This window comes from Archocentrus centrarchus, chromosome 10 (assembly GCF_007364275.1).
Source record: "Archocentrus centrarchus isolate MPI-CPG fArcCen1 chromosome 10, fArcCen1, whole genome shotgun sequence".
NCBI lineage: Eukaryota > Metazoa > Chordata > Actinopteri > Cichliformes > Cichlidae > Archocentrus > Archocentrus centrarchus.
In genome coordinates, this window is record NC_044355.1 from 5,120,770 (window position 1) to 5,143,343 (window position 22,574).

At 40.0% G+C, this 22,574-nt stretch overlaps 2 protein-coding genes across 2 annotated transcripts; one reads left to right on the forward strand and one right to left on the reverse strand.

Moving 5' to 3' along the window:
- Positions 1 to 2,237: 2,237 nt before the first annotated feature.
- Positions 2,238 to 12,921, forward strand: neil3 (nei-like DNA glycosylase 3). The gene is made up of 10 exons (XM_030738582.1): positions 2,238 to 2,408; positions 2,566 to 2,675; positions 3,893 to 4,027; positions 4,430 to 4,643; positions 5,562 to 5,636; positions 5,934 to 6,100; positions 10,118 to 10,281; positions 11,515 to 11,929; positions 12,221 to 12,401; positions 12,555 to 12,921. Exons 1-10 carry the CDS (start codon positions 2,304 to 2,306, stop codon positions 12,735 to 12,737), a joined length of 1,749 nt encoding a protein of 582 aa, XP_030594442.1. The 5' UTR covers positions 2,238 to 2,303; the 3' UTR covers positions 12,738 to 12,921.
- A 29-nt stretch (positions 12,922 to 12,950) lies between these two features.
- On the reverse strand, positions 12,951 to 22,492 carry aga (aspartylglucosaminidase). The gene is made up of 9 exons (XM_030738583.1): positions 22,234 to 22,492; positions 19,349 to 19,502; positions 17,950 to 18,062; positions 17,284 to 17,396; positions 16,073 to 16,181; positions 15,609 to 15,684; positions 15,354 to 15,461; positions 13,848 to 13,981; positions 12,951 to 13,116 (listed from the first exon to the last, which is right to left on the reverse strand). The coding sequence occupies exons 1-9, from the start codon at positions 22,340 to 22,342 to the stop codon at positions 13,016 to 13,018; spliced, it is 1,017 nt and encodes a 338-aa protein (XP_030594443.1). The 5' UTR covers positions 22,343 to 22,492; the 3' UTR covers positions 12,951 to 13,015.
- Between the last annotated feature and the right edge of the window lie 82 nt (positions 22,493 to 22,574).

Consider the following 22,574-nt stretch of genomic DNA (forward strand, 5'->3'; position numbering starts at 1 on the left):
GGTCAGGTTGCTTTGAGCTGATAGCAAGGCAACAGTAATTCAAATAACAACTTGGTGCAACCAAGGTATGCAGAAGAGCTTCTCTGAAAGCACAACATGTCAAACCTTGAAGCAGATCGGCTACGGCAGCAGAAGACCGCACCAGGTGCCACTCCTGTCAGCTAAGATTAGGAAAATTTGTACAAGCTCACCAAAACTGGACAATAGAAGACTGGAAAAACTTGATGAATCTTGATTTCTGCTGCCACACTTGGATGGAAGGGTCAGAATTCGGTTTAAAGAGTTTTAAAGAATGGATCCATCCTGCCTAGTTCAATGGTGCAGGCTGGTGCTGTGGTGTAATGTGTGGGTGACAGTTTCTTGCCACACTCTGAGCCCCTTAGAATCAAGTGAGCATTCTTTAAACACCACAGCCTACCTGAGTATTGCTGCTGACCATGTCCATCCCTTTATGGCCACAGTGTATCCATCTTCTGATAACTGCCTCCAGCAGGATAATGCACAGTGAGCTTACTGTATTCAAATGGCCTGTACAGTCACCAGATCTCAATCCAGTAGAGCACCTTTGGGACATGGTGGAACATAAGATTCACATCGTGGATGTGAAAGTTGCTGCAGCTGGCAAATCTGCAACAACTTTGTGAGGTTATCATGCCATTATGGTCCAAAATCTCCAAGGAATGTAATCTCTGTCATCTTTAATATGTTTCACTATGTGGGAGCATAAATCTCTGCAGATCCATGTTGATTTTATAGGTCCTGTGGAAGGAGAGCGGATGAGAGGTTGAGACCTAGTTTCACATACTCTGCACCCCTCGGAGCCAATGCACAAGAGCAGCTTCAGATTCTAATACACATTATTGCTGAGTGCTGCTTTTTTAAAAGGACAGCATGGCTGTACACTTGGCTGGAGAGCATGGAGCATCTATTTTTATCTGGGCCCACAGAAGGGTTTCTGGGTGGTAAAACTGCAGAGCAAACAAGTTGATGCAATTATGAAGGCAAGCCATGCAGAAAATTATCAGACAATGATGGAAATTGTCATTGAAAGTCAGTCAGACACCTTAATGAACAGCTGAAGGTAAGCCAGTTAACTCACAAAAGGCAGTCAAATTTAACCTTGGATGATGGTATAGCTTCATGGACGTGTTGGGAGACAAGAATGAGTCAAATTATAATACAGCACTGATACTTTCTCCTTATTCTTAGCCTTTTTCATGGTTTGTTTTATTAAACTTCACATAAAAAACCTCAGCTGAACAAATGAGCTATCAGTTTATCCGGAGAAACGTTAAATTACAGCTTGTAATCCAGAAAATATGCGCCTGCGTTTCTGCTGGTGCAGCAACGGTACTCTAGCGCCCTCAAGTGAAAAATGAATGAAATCGCTCTCTCTATGAATGTGCAACATACATTTTGAAAAGTCGGAAACACATTGCTGTTTTTGTTCCGTGTTCACTTCTAAATTTACACAAGATGATTTTTTACGTTAGAAATTTCCCCATCGGAAAATATGAAATTTTATAAAATCTCAGGAATCTTTAAATAAAATCGGTGCAGAAAACTGGCTTAGCAAACAATGGCCGTAATTTATGTGAAAAGTGACAGGCCACAAGTTGTATGATCCAAGTTTATTTAAAGCACCTAAGCATCGTGCAGAATGGCCAGAATCATATACAGTACTGTACAGATATTATTGGATCACAATTAATTAATCCACTGATGTGCACGTATCTCTTTAGTGTTCTAGCTGTTAATTAATTATAAGCTTCCTTATATATTGCTGTGTAACTTGATCTTAATCTGCTACTACTACTTTTTTTATCTGCTCTTGTTTGGTTTATTTATTTGTTTTCTTTTTATTCATGTCTTTTGTTACATGGGCATTATTGCGGGGCTGGGAGGAAGAGCATTTCAGTCCTAGAAGGAGAAATGAGTCATCTTGAGCTTTTCTTTCAAGTCTCTTAAGAATTTATTCACTTAAATTTTTTAAATACTCCTGAAAAAATAGCAAATACCTTGAAAGAATGAAGATAGAGTGGGAAGGAATTAATTATATAGCAAATAAATACTTACATAATCTTTTAATATATATTTATGTCTATATAAATGTGCACAAGAAAGCTTTTTGATACCCATCCTCCTATGGAAAAATAGGTTACTGTACCTTTAACGCTTGCCAAGTTCCGGGTGCAAGCCGTGGCACACATGCGCAAAATTGAATGTTGTGGCGGGAAATGAACGCGACAACAAACTTTTTGAAGTGTTGACGCGCAGTTTGATTGTATATCTCGAAATAGAAAATGGTTGAAGGGCCGGGATGCACATTAAACGGAGAGAAAATCCGCTTAAAAGTCCAGAGAGGACAGAAAGTGAAAGAGATCAGAGGCAGTATGACAACATCAGCCGTAAGTAACCTTATGATATGTCACGGAGGAACAAGTTATGTAGCAAATTAGGCCTGTAGGTTGCTAGTCACCTAGCTGTTATTAAAGAAGATCAAAGATAAGCTGTGCCTGTGCTTTTTTTTTCCCCTGCTGCTAACTGGCTTACATCCTTGTACAGAAAAAAAGCTCCGAGACAAACGCTTTCCACTATTTTTGTGGCTGCCAGTACACCGGTGTGGAAACCCTGGGAAAGGAGCTCTTCATGTACTTTGGTCTACGAGCTTTAAGGTAAGGTAGACAGCTTTTATTTTTTCCCAGTATTAACAGTTTGTGTGCGCGCTGGACGGGGAGTCTAGACTAGAGCGACCCCATCAATGAATGCTGCGTTCAAGTGTTTCTGGAAAACTGACAGTTGTGTCGTTTCAAAGGGAAAGCCTTTTTTTCTGAAAAGATTAGCCTCATGCTCTTTGATTAAAATACATGTATATAATAGCTATAGACACCATATACAACCCTGTGAGTATATTCTGCGGGACAACCCAGCGACTCATCCTACAAGGTCCGTATGAGCTAATGGACCCCACTGTAAACAAAATGTGTACACTTCGCAATATGAATACAATTATATGATCAGGCACTGCTGTCGTAACTAGTATAAAAGATGGATGTAGCTGCTGTGACATCACCCACTGGTTTCTGAAGTCCCATATTGAATGTGATGAGAGTGAGTGGTGCAGGTCTGATTGTGAGAATGCACATTCATTGGCTAACAACTTGTCAATCATAAATCGTGAGCCAATGAGAATAACCTGTATAATCCTAGAGCTAAGCAGTCATAAAGTAAGCTTAACTTACAGCTTTTATAAGTACTACCAAAAAATATGATGAATTTTTGTGATTGCAGTAAAGCTAAGATAATTTTTCACTTATATTAAAGCAATTCATCGATTGGTTTGTGTGTTTTTTGTTGGTACACATCACAATGTTCAAACCTTCATTTGTAATTTTTGCATTTTACCTTTAATGGTGGTCAGGAGAAATCATCAATATGGATAATTCTTTTTTTTATAGAACCAAATGGTTTTCAACTCCATTAATCAAATATAAAAACATCCAGATACTTCATTACACTGATGTGGTTACAATGATCTAATTCAGAGATATTAAATACAGCAGATATAACTGCATCAACAGCAACATATTCATTCATGTAATGCAACTGTAAATGTACCTATGTTATTTTATTTTTAAATTAAAATAGTATTTTAATATAATCATCCCACATCATGGGACGGATGGATTCATATCTATGTAAATGAACCGATGTGGGCAAGCAGTTAGAGGTGTCTCCCAGGCTTATTTATTGCACAGCAGACTCTCCATCCACAAGGCCAACTTTCTGTCGTCTGGTGTCAAGTGTTAAAAGAACCGAGACGTGCTGTCTTTAAATGGTGTTTGTCTTTTTCTCTTTTTTTTGTCTTTCTTTTCTTACTCTCATCCTCCAGAGTTCACTTTGGAATGAATGGATCATTGCGTATAAACCCCGATGAGAGGAGGACTGGGAAGGACTCCGCTCCCGTGCTGGAAATACACCTTACCCACGACATAGTGTGCTTCTTTGACAGCACAGTGGAAATAAGGTAACGGGGACACCGGCCCAGCCTAGATAGATTGAGGTGACAGGAGTTCACCTTGAGGTATGAGTCTCATTGAGTGAGTATGTCCTATATTGGGCTGTCTGAAGACAGTGGCCATTGTTGCATGAAAAACGCAGCCTTTTTGGCTCAACATTTGTCCTGACCATTGACTGTAAGGTCCTGTTGTACTGCTCAGCAGCCAGACACACATTTATTTCTTCTGTCTGAAGGTTTCACCTATGCTATTCCATCTCATAACAAACAAACAAACCATACAGAATATATGAAAGAAACAATTTTGAAAAGTGTAACCTTGAGAGCACCAGTTGACCTCGTGGCACACTTTCAATAACTGTCTCCATAAATTTTCTACCTTTTTCCAGTACTACAACTGTGTGTTTGCAGGTTAACAGAGGGCTGTGAGCAGAGGGTTAGGGCCATGGAGAGTCTAGATATATGCTCCTCCAAGTTCAGCTTCTCCCGCTCAGAGGAAGCAGTGAGGAGCCAGAGTAGCAGGATGCTTTGCGATGTTCTCCTTGACCAAGCCGTCATGCCGGGAGTCGGAAACATCATTAAAAACGAAGCCCTGTTTGACTCTGGCCTTCACCCAGCCGTGAAGGTATGGAAAAGATGATGGATTGTGTTCAGCAGAGGAATACCAAAAAAAAAAAAATGGATAAAAATGCAAGACAACTCTCTCAGAAAAAGTTTAAGCCCGTGTATTATTGAGTGATGCATCGCAATGAGGAGGGTAAAATAGGGGAAAGACAAACAAGCGCATTGCAGCACGGATATGCCTTTCCCTCTGTGCAGTTTGCAAATGGAAATATTTTTTACTTTCATGAATGTACGCGGTCCTTATTGCAACTCGAGAAGGGTTTTCTCTGTGAGTTATAGCATATATTTATCCTAAAACATGAATAAAATATTTTCTAATCTTGATGTGGAAATGATATTACATGAACTGTGAAGGATCCAATATGTCACATAGCTCTTTGGGAATATTTTTTTTTATTTTGTAGGCAAACTATACAAGAAAGGTGTAATTTTTGAGTTACCTATTTATTGCAGGTAAAAGAGCTTTATAGCATGAATACTTCTATTACTCAAATATTACTAGGGGCTCCAATCTGAAATGAATTTTTGCCCTCCTTAGAAAGTTTTAGATAGGATGCAAGAATATAGCACACATTAATCGAGGACTTTTGCAACCCTTCTTCTTCTTCTGGGACCACTGAATCTTTATGAGCTTCTCCTCTATTACCAAGCCCCTAGGAGTCCTGAAAGAGCAACAAGTACTGTTTTTATACACTGTCGGAGCCACAGTCAGGTTCTTTCTGCCTGGATATTTTTTTTGCATTGCATCAGTTTAAAACAGTCTTTCTCATTCCCATCTGCTGCTTTATTGTTTATGTGCTTGTAGTATTGATTTTGCCTGTGATGCGCTATTTGTCTCTGTTTTCAAATGAAAGGCAATACAAATAAGGTTTGCTCTCCCTTTTGTAAACTGTAACTAAATGTGCTTTTTCTTTTTTAGGTTCAGCAGCTGACAGGCGAACAGATTCGCCACTTGGTGAAAATGACTCGTGATTTCACTCTTCTGTTTTACAAGGTTAGGCATAAATCAGAAGTTGGTCTGTGGGATCTGTACGGGTTTATGTTGATCTGTGCACATTTAAATTGGGTATTTAGCTGCCACCTCATTTAGAGTCACTTGCAAGAATAGATTAACTCAAAATCCTATTTTGCCAAGAAAGGAGAGCAAAAACCAAAGCCCCGCTACCTAGAGAACAGAAAAACAAATATTCCTTCCTATACATAACAGACCAGTAAGGAAAGGTAATCTTTTTCTGTTTTCTTTATCCTTGTATTTTTATATCATCTTGTGTGCCCTCCTCATCTCTGTCAGTGTCGCAAATCTGGCTCTCCTCTCTACAAACATTACAAAGTCTACAAGCGTCCCCAGTGTGGCCAGTGTTTTCATGTCATCACAGCCTGTCGGCTTGGAGATAACGGCAGGATGACTTACTTCTGCGAGCATTGTCAGAAAGGAGATCCCAGCAGTGTGAACATCAGGTACAAATCCTTGTACACCTTTATGACTCAGTAGGTTCTGTCTTTATTTCTTTAAGGGCTGCTCCTTTGAAGGTTGGAAAAATATCTGCCACCAATTATGTTTTAACTTTGAGACTGAGATTAGGATAAGCATTTACTATGCCTTTTCTCAACAATGTAGTGCATACTTTATATCAGTGATATCCATCCAGGGGATTAGCGCTCCCTGCTGCAGAGCAGGGGCACTTCTGCAGCAGGAAGTGCACAGACAGATTCCTGAAACTCCTCCTCCTCCTTTCAGCTGCTCCCTTCAGGGGTCGCCGCAGCAGATCATCTGCCTCCATCTAACCCTATCTTTAGCGTCCCCCTCTGTCCCACCAACCCTCTGCATGTCCTCCTTCACTACATCCATGAATCTTCTCTGTGGTCTCCCTCTTTTCCTCCTGCCTGACAGCTCCATATTCAACATTATTTGCCCAATATATCCACTGTCCCTTCCTGTGCACTTCCAAACCATCTCAGCCTTGCCTCTCTAACTTTGTCTCCAAAACACTTGCCACTTCTTCACCTCTCTTGTGCACTGTCTGTGGCTTTTGATGGTTGACCCCAGATATTTAAACTCACCCACCTTCGATGCCTCACCTTCTTACATCTTCACTGTTACACCTGTCTCTCTCTCATTCACACGCATGTATTCTGTCTTGCTTCTACTGACTTTCATTCCTCTTCTCTCCAGAGCATACCTCCACCTCTCCAGGCACTCGTCCACCTGCTTTTTACTCTCACAATGTCATCTGCAAACATCATAGTCCATGGAGACTTCTGCCTGAGCTCATCTGTCAACCTGTTCATCACCATTGCAAACAAGAAGGGATTCAGAGCCTATCCCTGATGTATTCTCACCCCACCTTGAGCCCATCTGTCACTCCTACTGCACACCTCACCACTGTCTCGCTGTCCTTGCACATGTCCTGCACCAACCTCACATGCTTCTCTGTCACTCCTGACTCCCTCATGCAGTAATCTTTCCACAAAGACACAGTGCAGCTCCTTCTGACCATCTCTGTACTTGTACATCAACACTTGCAAAGCAAAACATTGTATCTATAGTGCTCTTTCTTGGCATAAAGCCATACTGCTGCTCGCTGATCATCACCTCTGTTAACCGATCTTCAACCATATCTTCATGGCTCATCAACTTTATCCAACAGCTCTGTACATCACCCTTGTTCTTGAAAACTGTCACCAGTAATATGCATATAAAAAAAAACTAACACCTTGAAGCAATGGATAAGGTCTAGAAATAGCACAAATAAATGCATATTTAATTTAAGTAGACCCTTATTTCCCAAGCGGTCACCATAGCAACTGCATGTTTGATTTGGCACAGATTTTTACCCTGGATTTATCTCGGCTTTGGACCGGCACTAGAAGCATACCAGTTTGGGACCCCCTGAGACAGGGTTTGTGTCTCCTCCCAGAATTGAACTAAGGATCCCGTAAGGCAAAAACATGAGCCAGTATACCACAGAGATACTGTTTAAATAGATAAGTAAAAGTCAAAAGCATTAAAAAAAATGCTTTAAAAAGTGGTTTAAACAGCTTGTTAAAACTAAGGTTTATCCTTGAAAGGATCACAGACTGTATAAAATATGGACGTAGCTTTTCATGTGGAAGTGCTTTAAACCTGCATTCCACCTGAAGGCCACTAGATGGCGATAGCTGCGGTTGCAAAAGGGCAGAGGTGGGCAAGTAAATTTCCCCATGGGCCACATGAGAAACTGGGGCTGGTGTGGAGGGCTGTGCAGAACTGAGAGCAGAATTGAGTTCAGCTCATGTGCAAAAAGACTTCCAGTCCTGGTGAAGACATAAAAATTCCAATCTTAAAAAAAAAAGTCTGATCATGCTGTGTGTCAAAAAGGTATGAAACAGTTTGCTCGCTGGCTAACAACATATTAATAACAAACATTAGCCAGTCACATTTGTTTGTTGCATCCAAGATGGTGACAGTAAAAATGCTTCGAAAAGGGACTTCAGAAAGTGGACGATGTCCATCTTTTACACTATGACATTACCAGCTAAAACTTCAAATGAGTTCTAATTGAACACATTTGAAGACAGGAGGCGGCTTTGATGAATAGGATTCTTGAGTCCATCCAGCAGGTTTTTGGTGGGAAGAAAAAGGTTGGGAACATGGGAATTTAAGAACTATAACATGAGTGGAAATATTCCAATGATAGAGTAAGGCCACAACTCCCTTTCTAATACACAATTTCTAGCTTTGAATTTGAAATTGTAATCCACTAACTTGCTAAAAATGCTTCACCAGCACAGAATAGTAAAGCTAGGTGTCATTTTTCAAAAGCTAGTCTTTTCATAAAGTTCCAGAGCTCTTTTAGATAATATGTTCAAATTTAGAGAGGCCATCTTTGCAGGCAGATGGGCTTGGCAGGGAGTGGGAAGTGTTATGAGGGAAATTAATGCGCATATAAGGCTGTGTTTGCCAGACAGGGCGCAGGCTCAACACCTCCTGGGCTGTGTTTGAGCAAAGCTTTGCGAGGGGTTAGAGTCTAAAGCCCTTACAACGCATTACACAGCTGATGAAGCAATCTGTGAGAAGTTTCCCGAAAGCCGCCGCTACTTTGCTCCTCCATGACTGTTGGCGCTGCAGATTTACCCTCTTGTCAAACATAGTTGAGCTTTATGTCAGAGCACTAACATGTACACTTGGAGCAATTATATGAAACACATTCTTGCATATCTCCATCCTCTGCTTGAACTTCAATTATTTGCTCAGGTAGAAGTCGACATCTGATTATGATGGAATTGTTGTAATCATGTGACTCATTATTATTGTTTTGGCCACAGTGGCTTTATTGACAGTTTTTAGAGTGACAGGAAAGACACGCAGCAAAGAGCAACAGGTCGGGACTCGAACCTGCACTGCCTACTTTTTGCCTCACGGCATACGTAGTCGCCTGCTCTACCACTAAGCTGCCCCAATGACTCATATTTTTTTTTTTTTTGAACAGAAGTTATCAAACTCTTTTTTATGTGTGCACATAATCAAAAGATACACAAATTCTGGACTTAGCTTAATAAAGTGACGCATTCTTTTGAATCTATAATGGATGAATGTGTGCTGGCATTTTTTGTGGTCCATTATGCACAGAATCATAATGCACCTTCACATCAAGCCTCCAACAAAGTTTAAATGTCTGTCACATATTTATCAACCTTTTCCAAAAAGCTAATAAAAAAACAGGAAACTGGATTCATAAATATGTCATTATCATCATCATCATTAGCATCGTTATCACCCACTCATGACTGATACAAGGTCTCTTTCTGACCTCCCATTATTTCTTAAATAAGATGCTAATTGAAATCTCTTTCAAACAACCATTTTAGTTGTTTGTGGATATTTCATATCTATTGTCTCAATAATGTCCTTGTATATCATTAAATGAAAGATGCCAGAGTCTCCGGGACACGGGGCAATGCAAGTGAATAACTGTACTTTGGCATCTTAATAATAAAAAAGTGCTATTTTCTTCTGTTGTGGGTTTTTTTTTTTTTTTTTAAACAGTAAATTTGAAGATTCATGGATAACAACAATGATTATAGTCCAGCATTAAAAATATAAATTAAAGAGCTTAAATAAAAGATGCCAGAGTTGCACATACTGGTGGATTAGCCATTGCGCAAACGTAAAAGATTTTTAACACTGTTAATTTAGGGCACCTGTAGCATAAACCTTACATTGAGTGGTACTCTAATAAATTTGTTAAGCACCATGTGTATATATACACTCTATAAACTATATACACTATATAATGGCTCTTTTTTCTTTTTTGAAACCACTTTAGAGAGGCGGTGATTCAAATTCATTCTCAACATTTGCAACATTATCTCTGTTTCAAGACAAATGTGACTCACATTTTACTAATGTATTAAATGTGTGTCTGTGAAAACAGTAAAAGCCGCAGAGGTATATTCTAATCATCATCGCTTCCCTATTTTTCCCTGTTTATCTAGTAAGCTTCCAGTCAGGAACAGTCTGATTGGTTGGACCCATAACAACAGAACCAGTGATAATGTGGCTAAGAAAGAAGAGGAGGACTGGGCCTGTCAACTCTGCACACTCATCAACCAGCCAACAGCAACAGCGTGTGATGCCTGCCTCACTCCAAGACCCAAGGGTAAGTGAAATGTTCTGTCTTTACAGTCACTCAACTGGAGCGAATAAAATGTCTTTGCTAACAAGAGATAAAACAGTGGCTGTAGTTTTGCTGTTTAGCTGAATGATATCTTGTACAGACAGTGACGCTTAAGCACTTTTCAGTAAAAATGGGAAAAAGAGACGGAACGACACTGCAGCGAGGCGTCGCAGCTTCTCTGTGTGCGTTTGTATGTTGCAGCACGGATAATGAGCACGTCTGTCATTCGGCCATTAAGTGTCTGAAAGAAAATGTCCTTGTAGTGTCACTGTTGCAGCATACGAGCTACAGTTGAAGGGTTAGTTCGTATATGTGTTTCCTTAAGATTACACTGCCAAATTTCAAAGTTATTTAATTAATAGCTGAACGACTTTTGCCTGACGTTCTTATGCTGAGCTTCAAGGACATCGATGCATTGCTGAGGCTTTTTTTTTTTTGTAATATTACAGTTGAATTAGAAAACTGAGGCTTTCTTCTGTTCATCATCACCAAAACAAACCCCCTTAAGTCCAGTATTATTAGATAGCAAAATATTTCCCGCTTCAAATGGGTGAGTGGGTAGGTGTAAATCCTTCAATCCAATGTAATCATCTGAGTTTTAACCAGGTTAAAAGTCTACGTCACATATGTCAAAGCCCATCTGCGCTGTTTAATAAACATGTGTGAGGAAGTAAGGAGCGTGGTGGCATATTTTAGGTTGCTTTAAATGAATAAGATACTTATTTCTCCATAGAAAGCTGACTGAGCACACTTGCTCTTCCAGCAATACCCTGATTTGCATATGCACATTTATACATTTGCAACTTCCACCGTGGACCCCTGTGCATATCCACTGAAACAGTTGGGGGTTGAGGGCTTTGCTCAAGGGCACTTTAATGGCAGCTTTTGAGGGACCGGAGAGTGATATTTATTCAGTTCCCTGTTAATGACTGTTATGTCAGGCCTCACAGTCCATTACTGAAAACATTTTTAAAGCTTTTGATACGGTGGTTCATTTGACAGAATTTTGTACGAGGGCATTTTCAGCACCACGGATTGTGTGACATTTCATTTGACTACACGGCACAGCCATATACTGCCTGCTGATAAATGTTATGGCAAGCTAACCACTTAAAACTAACAACAACCTGCATTTTTCTGGGTGCAGTGGGTGCATCAGAATGAGCTGCAGCTGCTGAACGTGAATTGAGTTTCTCTCTGTCTCCATCTCCCCAGTCCACACAGATGACATTAGCGCTGAAGCATCACCCTTCACCACTGATTTGATTAAATATCCCTGCACTGCCTTCAAGAAACCACAAGAGGAGCTCAAAGTCAACTGGAGGTCTGCGTTTGGGACTTCCACCCTTGTTTTCTCTGACTTAAGCAAGAAGCCAAAGTCTGCAAAAGTCCCGCTTTCCCAAGCCGACAGTCATTTGAATTCCTTGGCGGCAGAAGAAGGTTTATATAAATACAGTGTTTGCCAAGGGACAACAAGCCCCAATTATGCCTCTGGTGGCTGGCAGAAGCAAAGAGCCGAGCTCTCCGATGGGGAATCACTGGCCTCCTACAGTCACCCATCCAAGAAAATGAGAATTGATCACAGTCCCTTTCCCAGTAACAATGCTCAAAATGGAGCCCCCAACTCAGGGTGAGTGAATCTCTTACTTGGATATTCATGGAAGAGTTTTTAATAAGCAAGGTTTTTTTTTTTATTTTTTTATTTTTTTGCAACGTCAGTAAAATGAGTGAGATTTTCAAACACTTAAAAAGAAAAAACTCAGATGGATAGGCATAGTACTATCCCAGGCATATGCAGGATTTTCCAACACACATCAACACAAAATGGTTCGTTTGCTAATTGGGTGTTCATGTGACAGCTTTTGCTGTTACATTTTCAGTGCATTTCAAACCGTTGACACCGTCTCTGTACTCCTGTCAGTACCCACAAAATGGAAGCGACAAGCCGTGCAACCTCCATGCCTCTCAGTCCCAGTGCCCCTTGCTGTGCATCCCATCGTCGCCCAGCTGTCCTCAGAGTGGTCCACAAGGAGGGGGAGAATAAGGGACGACAGTTCTACTCCTGCTCACTACCCAGAGAGACTAAGTGCAACTTCTTTGAGGTTAAAGTGGAAGGCAGCTTATCTGTTTGGCATTGCTTTTTTCTAGTCTTTGCACAACATGTTAGCAGTATGTTCAGAGAACACTTAAATAACTGGAATAAAAGTTTACAGCTTTACATCCAAGCTAACCAAACTTTATTTTCCCTGTTGCAGTGGGCAGACTTGCACTTCCCTTTATGTCACCACGGGAAACGCTGTTTAATGAGGACTGTTCTGAAACTAGGACCCAACAATGGCCGGAATTTTTACACCTGCAGCTTTCAAAAGGGTAAACAGTGTGGCTTTTTCCAGTGGGCTGAGAACAGACTTGGGGTTTCCATCCTACCCGGTTGCTAATGTCTTTGATTGCTCCTAAATTAAACCCCTGAATCGAGTGTTTACGAAAAAAATAGCTTGATACAGAAACAGGGTGGATATATAGTGGATATAGATGTGTTTCCAATTATTTTGTATTCTATGTTCACCTTTTAATAAGACATTGTTTTTAAATGTAAATGAATCCAAAAAGGCAAAAGCATAAACAGTTAAAACTGATTTTATTTACCAAATAAATTATCATGAACTTGCATGGATGCTGTTAATTTAAAAGATATGCATATACAGTTATACATCTTTCAAAAGCAATCGACAGATTTTAGGATCGGCGTGTTTGTCTGGGAGTTTGCCACCATGAAGTGGAACTGAGTGAAGCCAGGGACTTTGTTACAGGCTGCACCTGAAGAGATGAAAGAAAAATTGAAGTACTACAGGAACACAAACCTTTCTAACCCTTTCTCATTAAGATCCCATTTAGCTGCGACATGAAATGTGAGCTTTAAATGCATATGCTGTCTGACAATGAGAATTCTTATAACCTGTTAACATCTGTTCATCCAGGTGTCTCATTATATTCAGACCTCATTTTCTGTGGTGCCAAAGGAAGTTTGTGTGCAGGTGGTGAGAAAAACATTGTGGATATAGGGTAAACAGACACATTACTTAAAAGATGAAAAGGTTGACTTATTTGTAGGAGGAAAGATGAAGGGTGTGCTGCTTTAGCTGGCACTCTAATTTCAGACTTTGCGGTGGTTGACCTGAGAGCAAAACAACTTCTAGGGTAGAACAAATTTTGTTGGAGCTCATCAGTAAAAGGTAAAAGACAAACTCCAGAAAAGAAGATGGCTTCATTTAACTTTAATGTTGCTGCGGTCTAGTTAAACCCTTGGACCAAAAGATTGCTTCAGTAATGCCTGATCTTTATTAAGATTTTTTACTCTTCAGTCCCAGAAATTATATCTGTTCAGGCCTAATTTACACAGGACTGCCTTGTGATCATCTCCCTCCCCAACATGTTTACGATAAACCTTTAAGTGAATTTTACTATTTTATTCATGCATGTGCCAGTTTTTGTGTCAGTACCCTCGGCAAGAAGCTGTATGATTTATATTTGTGAACTCAAACACTCACCATAATGGCCTGTTGTGTTAGCACATATGATAGCTCCAAAGAACTCAGAGTAATGCCTCTTGATTCTGGAAATGGCCGACTTGCAGGCTGCTGAGGGATCGGCCCCGGCCCTCATCAACTCCACGGCCAAGTAACTGTTGGCAGGATTACACGGAGCACACATGAGGCAAACTAACAAGTGCTGTCAGGGGCTCCAACCAGGATCATGACAGTGATGCAGTTCAAATCATAGCATGGGATAAAAATAATGGAATAACCTGAATAAATACTGAATAAGTTAAAAACGGAAAAAGTTCCCTGCCTCACTCTGGTATACAAGAACATCATGCACAAAAATTAACATGAGGGGAATTTGTGTTAATGCACCATTACTTTTAAATTATTTGCTCCATTCAGACACTGCTGGTGCTATTAACTCCATTAGCCTTAGGTCAACTGTACAAAACAATGAGTGACACACTGCAAATTTCCTATAATTGACCTCGGTGAAAGTATGGGGGTTTTTAAATGGAAATTTTTGCAAGAGCCTTGTTCCTCAGTGGATTATTCTGACAGGAGAAATACGATCTTGAATGTTATGTTCTGGACTCTGTTGCAAGCAAATGAGTTTGCGCAAAAAAAATTATTTTTGGGAGTGTATCCTACATAGGAATCATAGACAAGCATTTAAAATTTATGGATAAGCAGTAGTTTAAGAACCACTGCAACACAAAATACAGCTGTTTTTAAAATGGCCTGTTGCTAGGCAGACTTGTAAATCATACATAGTAGGAAAAAAAACAAAAAAAAAAACCTTGGGGTTAGATAAAGGCTTTCTAAAGGTTCTCAAACCACCCAGTAGTTCCTGGAAGGGAATCACAATCTGGTTGAAAACTGGTTGCCTTCAGGTGTGTGTGTGTGTAACTGACTGTTAAGCTGAGTGCAGCTCAAAAGAACAGTATGTGTGCTTACTAAACTATCCTGGATAAATAAAGCCTAAAAAAATAACCCTTCTGAGACTGCTATATTCTCATAGCCTGGAAACAAACAGTCGCTTTAGTGAAATCTCACTTCGGCTGTGGAACGTACAAATGACAGTTTTGGGGCAACATAGTCACACCTCTACTCTTTATAATACTATTTTTGCACTTCCAGCTCGGGGCTCATGCCAAAAGCTGGCTGTTTAAAATCAACACGTCACATATGTCGATATTCTCTGGGAAAAAAAAAAGCCACCTAAAAGTCCTTTTATTTAAGAGGTGGCTGGAAAATAAATGCACAAAGAAGTTTCAAACCAGTGAACATGTCTAAAAGAATTTTAGGTGCAACAACAAAGTTCAGATTGTGTCCTGCTATAAATATACACCTATTTTCATCTGCTGAAAGACTCCACTGAAAGAGTGAATATAATTCCCCCCCATCACTTTAACATCGGTGATGTTCTTTAGTAGATTTTTTTCTGACATATATATATGTTATATGTTGATTTATATTTATTTTTATTTAATAAGAAAAGGGTTGGGGTACCTGGGTAGAAAACGCATCATAACATCTCCATCTCCAGTGGCAGCAGCAGCACCAGCTAAGCTGTCTGCATAGGCTCCAGCTCCGACAATAGGAGAGTCCCCAACACGACTGCAGGACAGGAAACATGACCGTGTAAACACAGTGCAGTGCCACATGAAAAACACACAAAAGGTCCTGCGCCTCTGGTTCTAAACTGGAATCCCAACCCTTCATTTAAACTTGCATATTAATAAAGAATAATCACAGTGTACATACCCTGGAACCTTGTGAGTTAGTCCATTGGTTGATGTACCGGCAGCCACGCGGCCATCACGATCAAGAGCGATCATCCCTGGTGCAAAAAAAATAATTGATTCTGAAACACCAGCCACCTCTTCATAGTTTCAAAAAAAGAAAAAGAAAAAAGCTAGACAAAGTAATTACAAGCTCCCGTGTGAGCTAGTGTTGACACTGATTAAATTTTTTTGAGCACACCATGAAATATCCCAGTAGTTCCAAGCGCACTGATAGGTAATATATAACTCTAGCTCCAACCCATTAAACTGAGAATTCATGTAGAAGCAATAAGGAATATACAAATTCAAAGTCTAAAACCTACACAGAAAACCTCCCTTATGTGGCCCGTTATATGGCTAAACATTTTCATACCTGTCTGATCTCAATGAAGTAGTTAAACACTAAACTATAACGTGCCTCAAGGAAAGCTGGTAAAAACCTACCTATAGTGTCGTGGGCGTGCACGTTAGCATGCTGTGCCCTCTTGCGCCATTTCAGCATTGCCTTCGGCCTGTACGGTCCACAGCATTTGGAAGGATCTGGACTGACATTCTTTCAACAGAAGAGAAAACCGCATCACTGTTTGCATAACGCTATTATCCCGAGACTCAATTACTGTAATGGCACACAAGCTAGACATGCTGATCTGCAAGCACTCTGATTTGCTATGATTTAATTACATAAAACCATCAGCACTATTGTCACCAAGTGGTTTGGTATTTAATAACATACAGTGGGGAGTCCTCCCTGTCTTTCAGTAGTCAAACATGTCCTGCTGAGACACAGACAACCCACTGGACCACCTCATTCAGTTGCTCTGGATAGTGTGTCGGCACATAGAACAAGATGTGGATATCTGTCAGAGCGTGGTGTAGTTTAAGAAAAGGTTCCCTGTCTAATTCAAGGAGTCTTGTCTGCTGCTATGAGTGACTGAGTCAACAGACTGTAGAGGCTGGTGTGAAAAGTTCAGTCTGCTCCTTTGAAGTTGCAGGTAAGTGGAATCCCTTTGAGGTGGATGAACAGCTGTAAAACCTGTGACTGTGAAAACCCCTAACGAAATTTGGACTTTGGATTCTGGTTAGCATGTGGACTAAAAAGTCTACTTAAAGGTGTTTTAATACAGAATATTTAACAGTTTGTTCATCACCACTGCTTGCATGTGTTCTCAAAGTGTCTGTGCATTATTCATAAAGCAAAGTCTGTTATATCCTGTTCCATGAAGGTGAATGTGAAACTCTTTTAAACCATTTCAAGGAGCCTTTGGGGGAAAAGCAAGTGATCAGCTTTATCTATTCCTGCATAACTGTCAAGATGAACTTTGAACAAGACACTTCGTGTACTGGGCTGTTCAACTGGTGTAAATTTGATCAATAGAACAATGGACCCTCTGGAGACAGATAACGGCTGATTTATTCTGCAGATTTTGAGTTATTAAGTTATTGGGGAAAATCACAGGAGCGTTCCACAGAAAACTAACACCCCCCCCCGCTGTAAGGCATCACCTCTACCACAAAATCTGGCTTTTTTCTTTTTTTTTATGAACTACTTTAGTATGCTTGTCAATTGTCCTGTTTAATATCAATCTTTTAGAAGCAGCACGCCTGTAGCCAACACAAGTGAGAAAAAAAAAACAGCCTAATACACAAGCACGCACCTTTCGATAATTAGGTTGGCAGCTGCCCTTCAGCCACTGTGTGAAAATATTCACAGATTTGTTGGTAGTCAGGTCTTCCGCAATGAAGCCCATGCTTTCAGCAAACACTGAAGCTATAAAGAGAGAAGCAATACTTTCAGGTCAAGTTAGACATTCTGGGCCACTCTGACTTTGGGTTATAACACAAACAAAGGGTCACAAACAAAGGAGGGACTGGAGGCAATTCTCTCTCATTTAGGTTTGTAGCACTGGCTTGTGAAGGAAAGCAAGAGACTCTACCGCTCCCTGAAGAATAACGGTTCAATTAGGATGTATAAATTGTTAGGGTTTCTTGACATATGCGCTACATTATTTGATTTAAAAGATATTTATCACTCTGGGGGAAAACTCCAGTTTCTTTTAAAATTACTCGCAGAGAAGTGTGAAGTTCTTCCCGGTCTACTAATTTACTGGAAATGGAGAAATAAAACAACACTCATGGTTTGTTTCCAGGACTTGAGTGCTATACAGTTATTCTCTTTATGGTCTGGGCATTACACTGCAGGCCACTAACTGGCAGTTGCCTGAAGATTAAAGATGGAACTGTCTAAGCAAATGAAATCTGTATGTTGCTGAGCAAATAACAGGAATTCACACTATTCCTTCCAATGTTAACCATAACAATACCTGATTCCCCCACTAGCAATGTGTGGTCAGTGTGCTCCATCACAGCTCTCGCAACTCCGATGGCATTCTTGATTCTTCTCAGGTCTGCAACTGCTCCCACCTCCATTGTATCACTGCTCATAGAGAGTCCGCAGAAAATAAACATCATTTCTGGTTTACCGGGCACAAACAGTATCTGCAAGTCATATATATCAGTCATAAACTAGTGTTGGGAATGAGCCCACGCTGCAACAATGGGTGCATGTATCAGACACTGCCCTCACAATGTTAACCCCCTGTACCCCTCATAAATAGTTGCCCAGAGATGAACCCAAACAATGTTTTTCAGTAGCAGGGGAGTGTATGCACAGACACACCTGGCTTCCTTAGCACTGACTGTAACACAGCATTCTTCAACTGAATTCAAATAGAGAAATGCCTGGAATTTCCACTTTTCTCTGGGAGTGTGAGCGCAAATGGAAGCTAATTCCTAAGGTCTGCCCTTTTCAGTGGTAATATAATGGGCTACATTATACTGAAAGGTGTTTCTAATATTTATCAAAAGAAACTAAAGCCTCTAGAATTTCCACAGAGCTAACTCCTCCCTGACACAGTATCAAAAATTTAACAATTTTGCAGAGCTGATATTTATTGCCAGACTGGTCTGCTGGATTACATTAAATTTTATGGTTTGGACTGTAGCACTCAGAGGCTACAATACATCTGCTGGTGATACCTACTGGATTTCTTATGTGGCTATATTGGATTGTGTGGAAGAGACTATTTTATCCTCACAATGTATTCATGAGTTTGTAGCCAAAAAAATGCCAATTTTCCTGAAGCGCTTTTCCACAGAGAAATAACAAACAGCTTACTGCTTGTTTTTGCTGCGAGATTACATTTGCTTCCATAAAAACTCCTGAGTGGGTAAATGTAATATTTTAGGACATGATAATTGGCAAACATTCAGATCCTACTGAGACTCTTAGTATTTTATTGAAGAACACGTTGCAGGAAAGAACAATCAGTTAAGGCTTTTAAAATATAGACAGCAGCAGCAGCACAAAAAAAAAATAAAAATCCAATAATATGCTGACAACTGCAGGAGATTAATTAACATGGTCAAGATTTAAGTCATCCTTGATTACATATAGGAACTTTCCAATGTATAAAAAAAAATAGTCAATTTTGTACTTGTTCAGGCTCCGACTTGCATGAACTACTACTACTACTAAAGCATAAGATTTGGAAAAGAAGATATCCTAAAAGCTGCACAAACTGGAGCTAGATAGAAACACAAGTTATTTTTCTGTTCTATGTTATTAATCTTTACTGCTTAACTGTGCTGCATTAGAAATGCCTTTTTTTTTTTTTTTACCATGTACTAATAATAACAGCACAGGGCACGTCGATGGTTTACCCGTTAATAATCATTGCGTCCAGCGTGGTCTCCCCAGACTCATCTGGGCTCCCGCCGTAGCCTACGCTGCCGTCACACTGCTCCATTTCACAGCGGGTGCACCCTCTCTCCACTGCGTCCAACACTGAGCCACCAGACTGCAGGACACTCCACGCTGCAGACACAATGAATCAATCAGCATGCGATATACTGTACAATGAAACAAATGCTATCCCCATGGCAGGAAGCTTCTGCCAGTCACATTTTACAGTGGAGGGATGGAGTCCCTGTGCCTAGCAAAATCTGTTGGGCTAAAATTTGACAAAGCCTTGAGAAATACCTTGCACATTTGGTAATCGAGCAGTGTCACATTTGGCTGCAAAAATGAACAGAAACCCTCATCAAATGAGTTTTGTTGTAGGGCACGCAAGTGAATTCATGACATCCGCTTGCCAAATTTAAAAATCAAGGCTGATGAGCTAAAGTTTGTGTAAGATGACCAGTACAAACCAGTGGTATTAAACAGAAAACACTCTAGCATTTGGTCACTGATCCCCCAAGTGCCCACAGAGGATCAAAATACCAACTGGTGGCCTGCCACCAGCTTGCTTCTAAATTCATTGTGTTCAGCACCACATATTCCCCCTCTTATCATTTATGACTTATCGCTCTTGATATTCTATTCTTAAGTTACTGCTCTTGTCTCGGGATATAATTCTCTCTTTCTTCATATCAAACTCTGCATTACACCCTTTTCTTTTTCTGGTGAATGGAAGAGATTAGCCTGCTATTGTCAGCTGCTTCTGTAAGCCCCCAAAGGAAAAGAGGCCTGCATGGGCGGATCAATAGTCGTGGCTCACAGAGTACACCTTTAAATATCTCCTTGCAAAACAGATAGCTGGGTATATTTTTCATTTTCATATCCTCCTCAGGGAAAAGAGGCGATATACATCTGATAAATGAAAGGGCATCCATCTATCAAATAGTGAGATTTTTAGTTAACTTTAATCATCTACAGGTCTGAGCTGTTGCTCAAAATGTTTTGAATACCATTTCTATCATTTTTCATTTTGAGCTGTGCATTTGGTGAAAATCCACTTGACGGATAAGTCCCAAGCAATGCTGAAATATTTTTGGTTTCAATTTGAAAATGTCCAATGTATCATCCAGAAGGAAATCAAATCGAGTACAGGCAGACACGGTGATGGCAGCTATGAAGCCTAGCGGGTTCTGTCCATTTCATATTCCCATCGAAGACTGATGGTCGTGCAAACTGTATGGATAAGCTCCATCCATGAGTCACATGATTACAGGAAAAAGGGAAAAAAACACACATTCATTTTCTTCTGTCTTTATGGAGAATTAATTATAGTGTTGCACTCTTAAGTGAACTACATGTATTTTCTTTCTTTGTAATGTGTAACAAAATTATAACAAACACAATGAGTGTTGCAAATGTTGCCCAGACCAGAGCCAGAACTCCTACAAAACCCTACAGAGCAACATTTGAGAACCAGTGGCTGTGACTGTGGCCAGTTACTGCCTGCTAATTGACACTACAGGATTCTACTAAATCCAGCATTAAGGTCTGCAGCTAAATAGAATTAGAGACATTGTTTTTTATTTAATAACTCATGCGTGTCATTTCTGAAAACCAAAATAAGGTGTGAGGAAATAAAGCATATTAGACTGAAAACAGGAGTGCAGATGCTAAATCCATTTTCTGCTTCTTTATCAAGAATTATGCATCACCTTATAATGTTTTTTGTTTATTAGTTTTCTTTTCATATTGCATTCATATGCAATATTTTACTAAAATCCACAAACTGTTTGTTTGCCCTCGAACTCCTGCACAATCAGGAGTTGAGAAACCAAAAGTGCCCCACAGGCACAGCTGTAAGCTCTTATCTGTATTAGATATTATGCATCATGTTGCCTCATAACCATCTACCAGTGGCCTACAATGACCCATTTGTAGCTTTTATGCACCTATAAGACCTTCTAAAAGCTTTGTATGTATTTTACTTTTAGGACAATAACATCTAATTTATCAAATATCGACTGAATAGCTCTAAGGTGTGATGTTTACAGTATCGATATTATAATATCAAATATTATATTACATCAGTTGACTCATTTGTCTGGCAGATGAGTGTAGTGGTACACTTATTTTTGAGACCAGGCATCCTCAAATCCAGGCCTCGAGAGCCGGTGTCCTGCAGGTTTTAGATGTGTCCCTGATCCAACACACCTGAATGAAATGGCTGAATTACCTCCTCAGTACGCAGTCAAGTTCTTCACAGTCCTGCTAATGACTTCTATATTTGACTCAGGTGTGTTGAAGCAGAGACACATCTAAAACCTGCAGGACACCAGACCTCGAGGCCTGGATTTGAGGATCCCTGTTTTTGACAGTGGTCAGCTGTAGTCGCTTGATTATTCATCCTGTAGATGTCTATATTTCATCTAGCACTCATCTACCCACGTGACCTTTTTTTTTTTTTTTTAACTTTTCCCAATGTAATTAAGTGTATCAGAGGGTTAGCATGAAGAGGCTAAACAATACTTAAGCGTGGACATGTACTAGTACAGCATGTAAAATACTTGCAAGTTTTGTTTGTTTTTTTTTCCTTATTGTAAATTGAAAGCGGAAGTGCGTAAATTCAGTGGACTGTATAATCCCTAGTGACAAAGTCCACTAATATTTAACGCTGAGACAGAAAACTGAGTCAGAAAACAAACTATCTGTAGAGAAATCATTAATCTGTGTGTGTGTGTGTGTGTGTGTGTGTGTGTGTGTCTGTTTTCTATTTATCTGCAATTTTAAACCACAGTGTCACGTGACTGAGCTCTGGACTGAATTAATCTTTTTCAGTAATTCCCAGTCATTTAAAGGAATGACCTACCTACAGCAGTTGCATTCTTGAATGGCCAAGTATTGATCACAAGAGGTAACGATGCATGTCCCAGAGTTAGCAGTGACGTCAAAGCGCAAATCAGCAGCGATGTATACATTTTGTTCTGCCGGTGCGTGGGGATATTACTATAACACTATTAAAACTTAATTACCATAAACACGCGGTTACTTCATAAGCCGTTAAAAATACACAAGCGCCGCTTGAGAAAAACAACTCGCGTTTACTTTTATGTTGGGTTTAAACTTCCTTGTTGTGTCACATGCTGAGTGGGTGGGATTTTCCATTAAAGGAACAGTGACCTGTCTAATGGATAAATAAATAAATGCGTG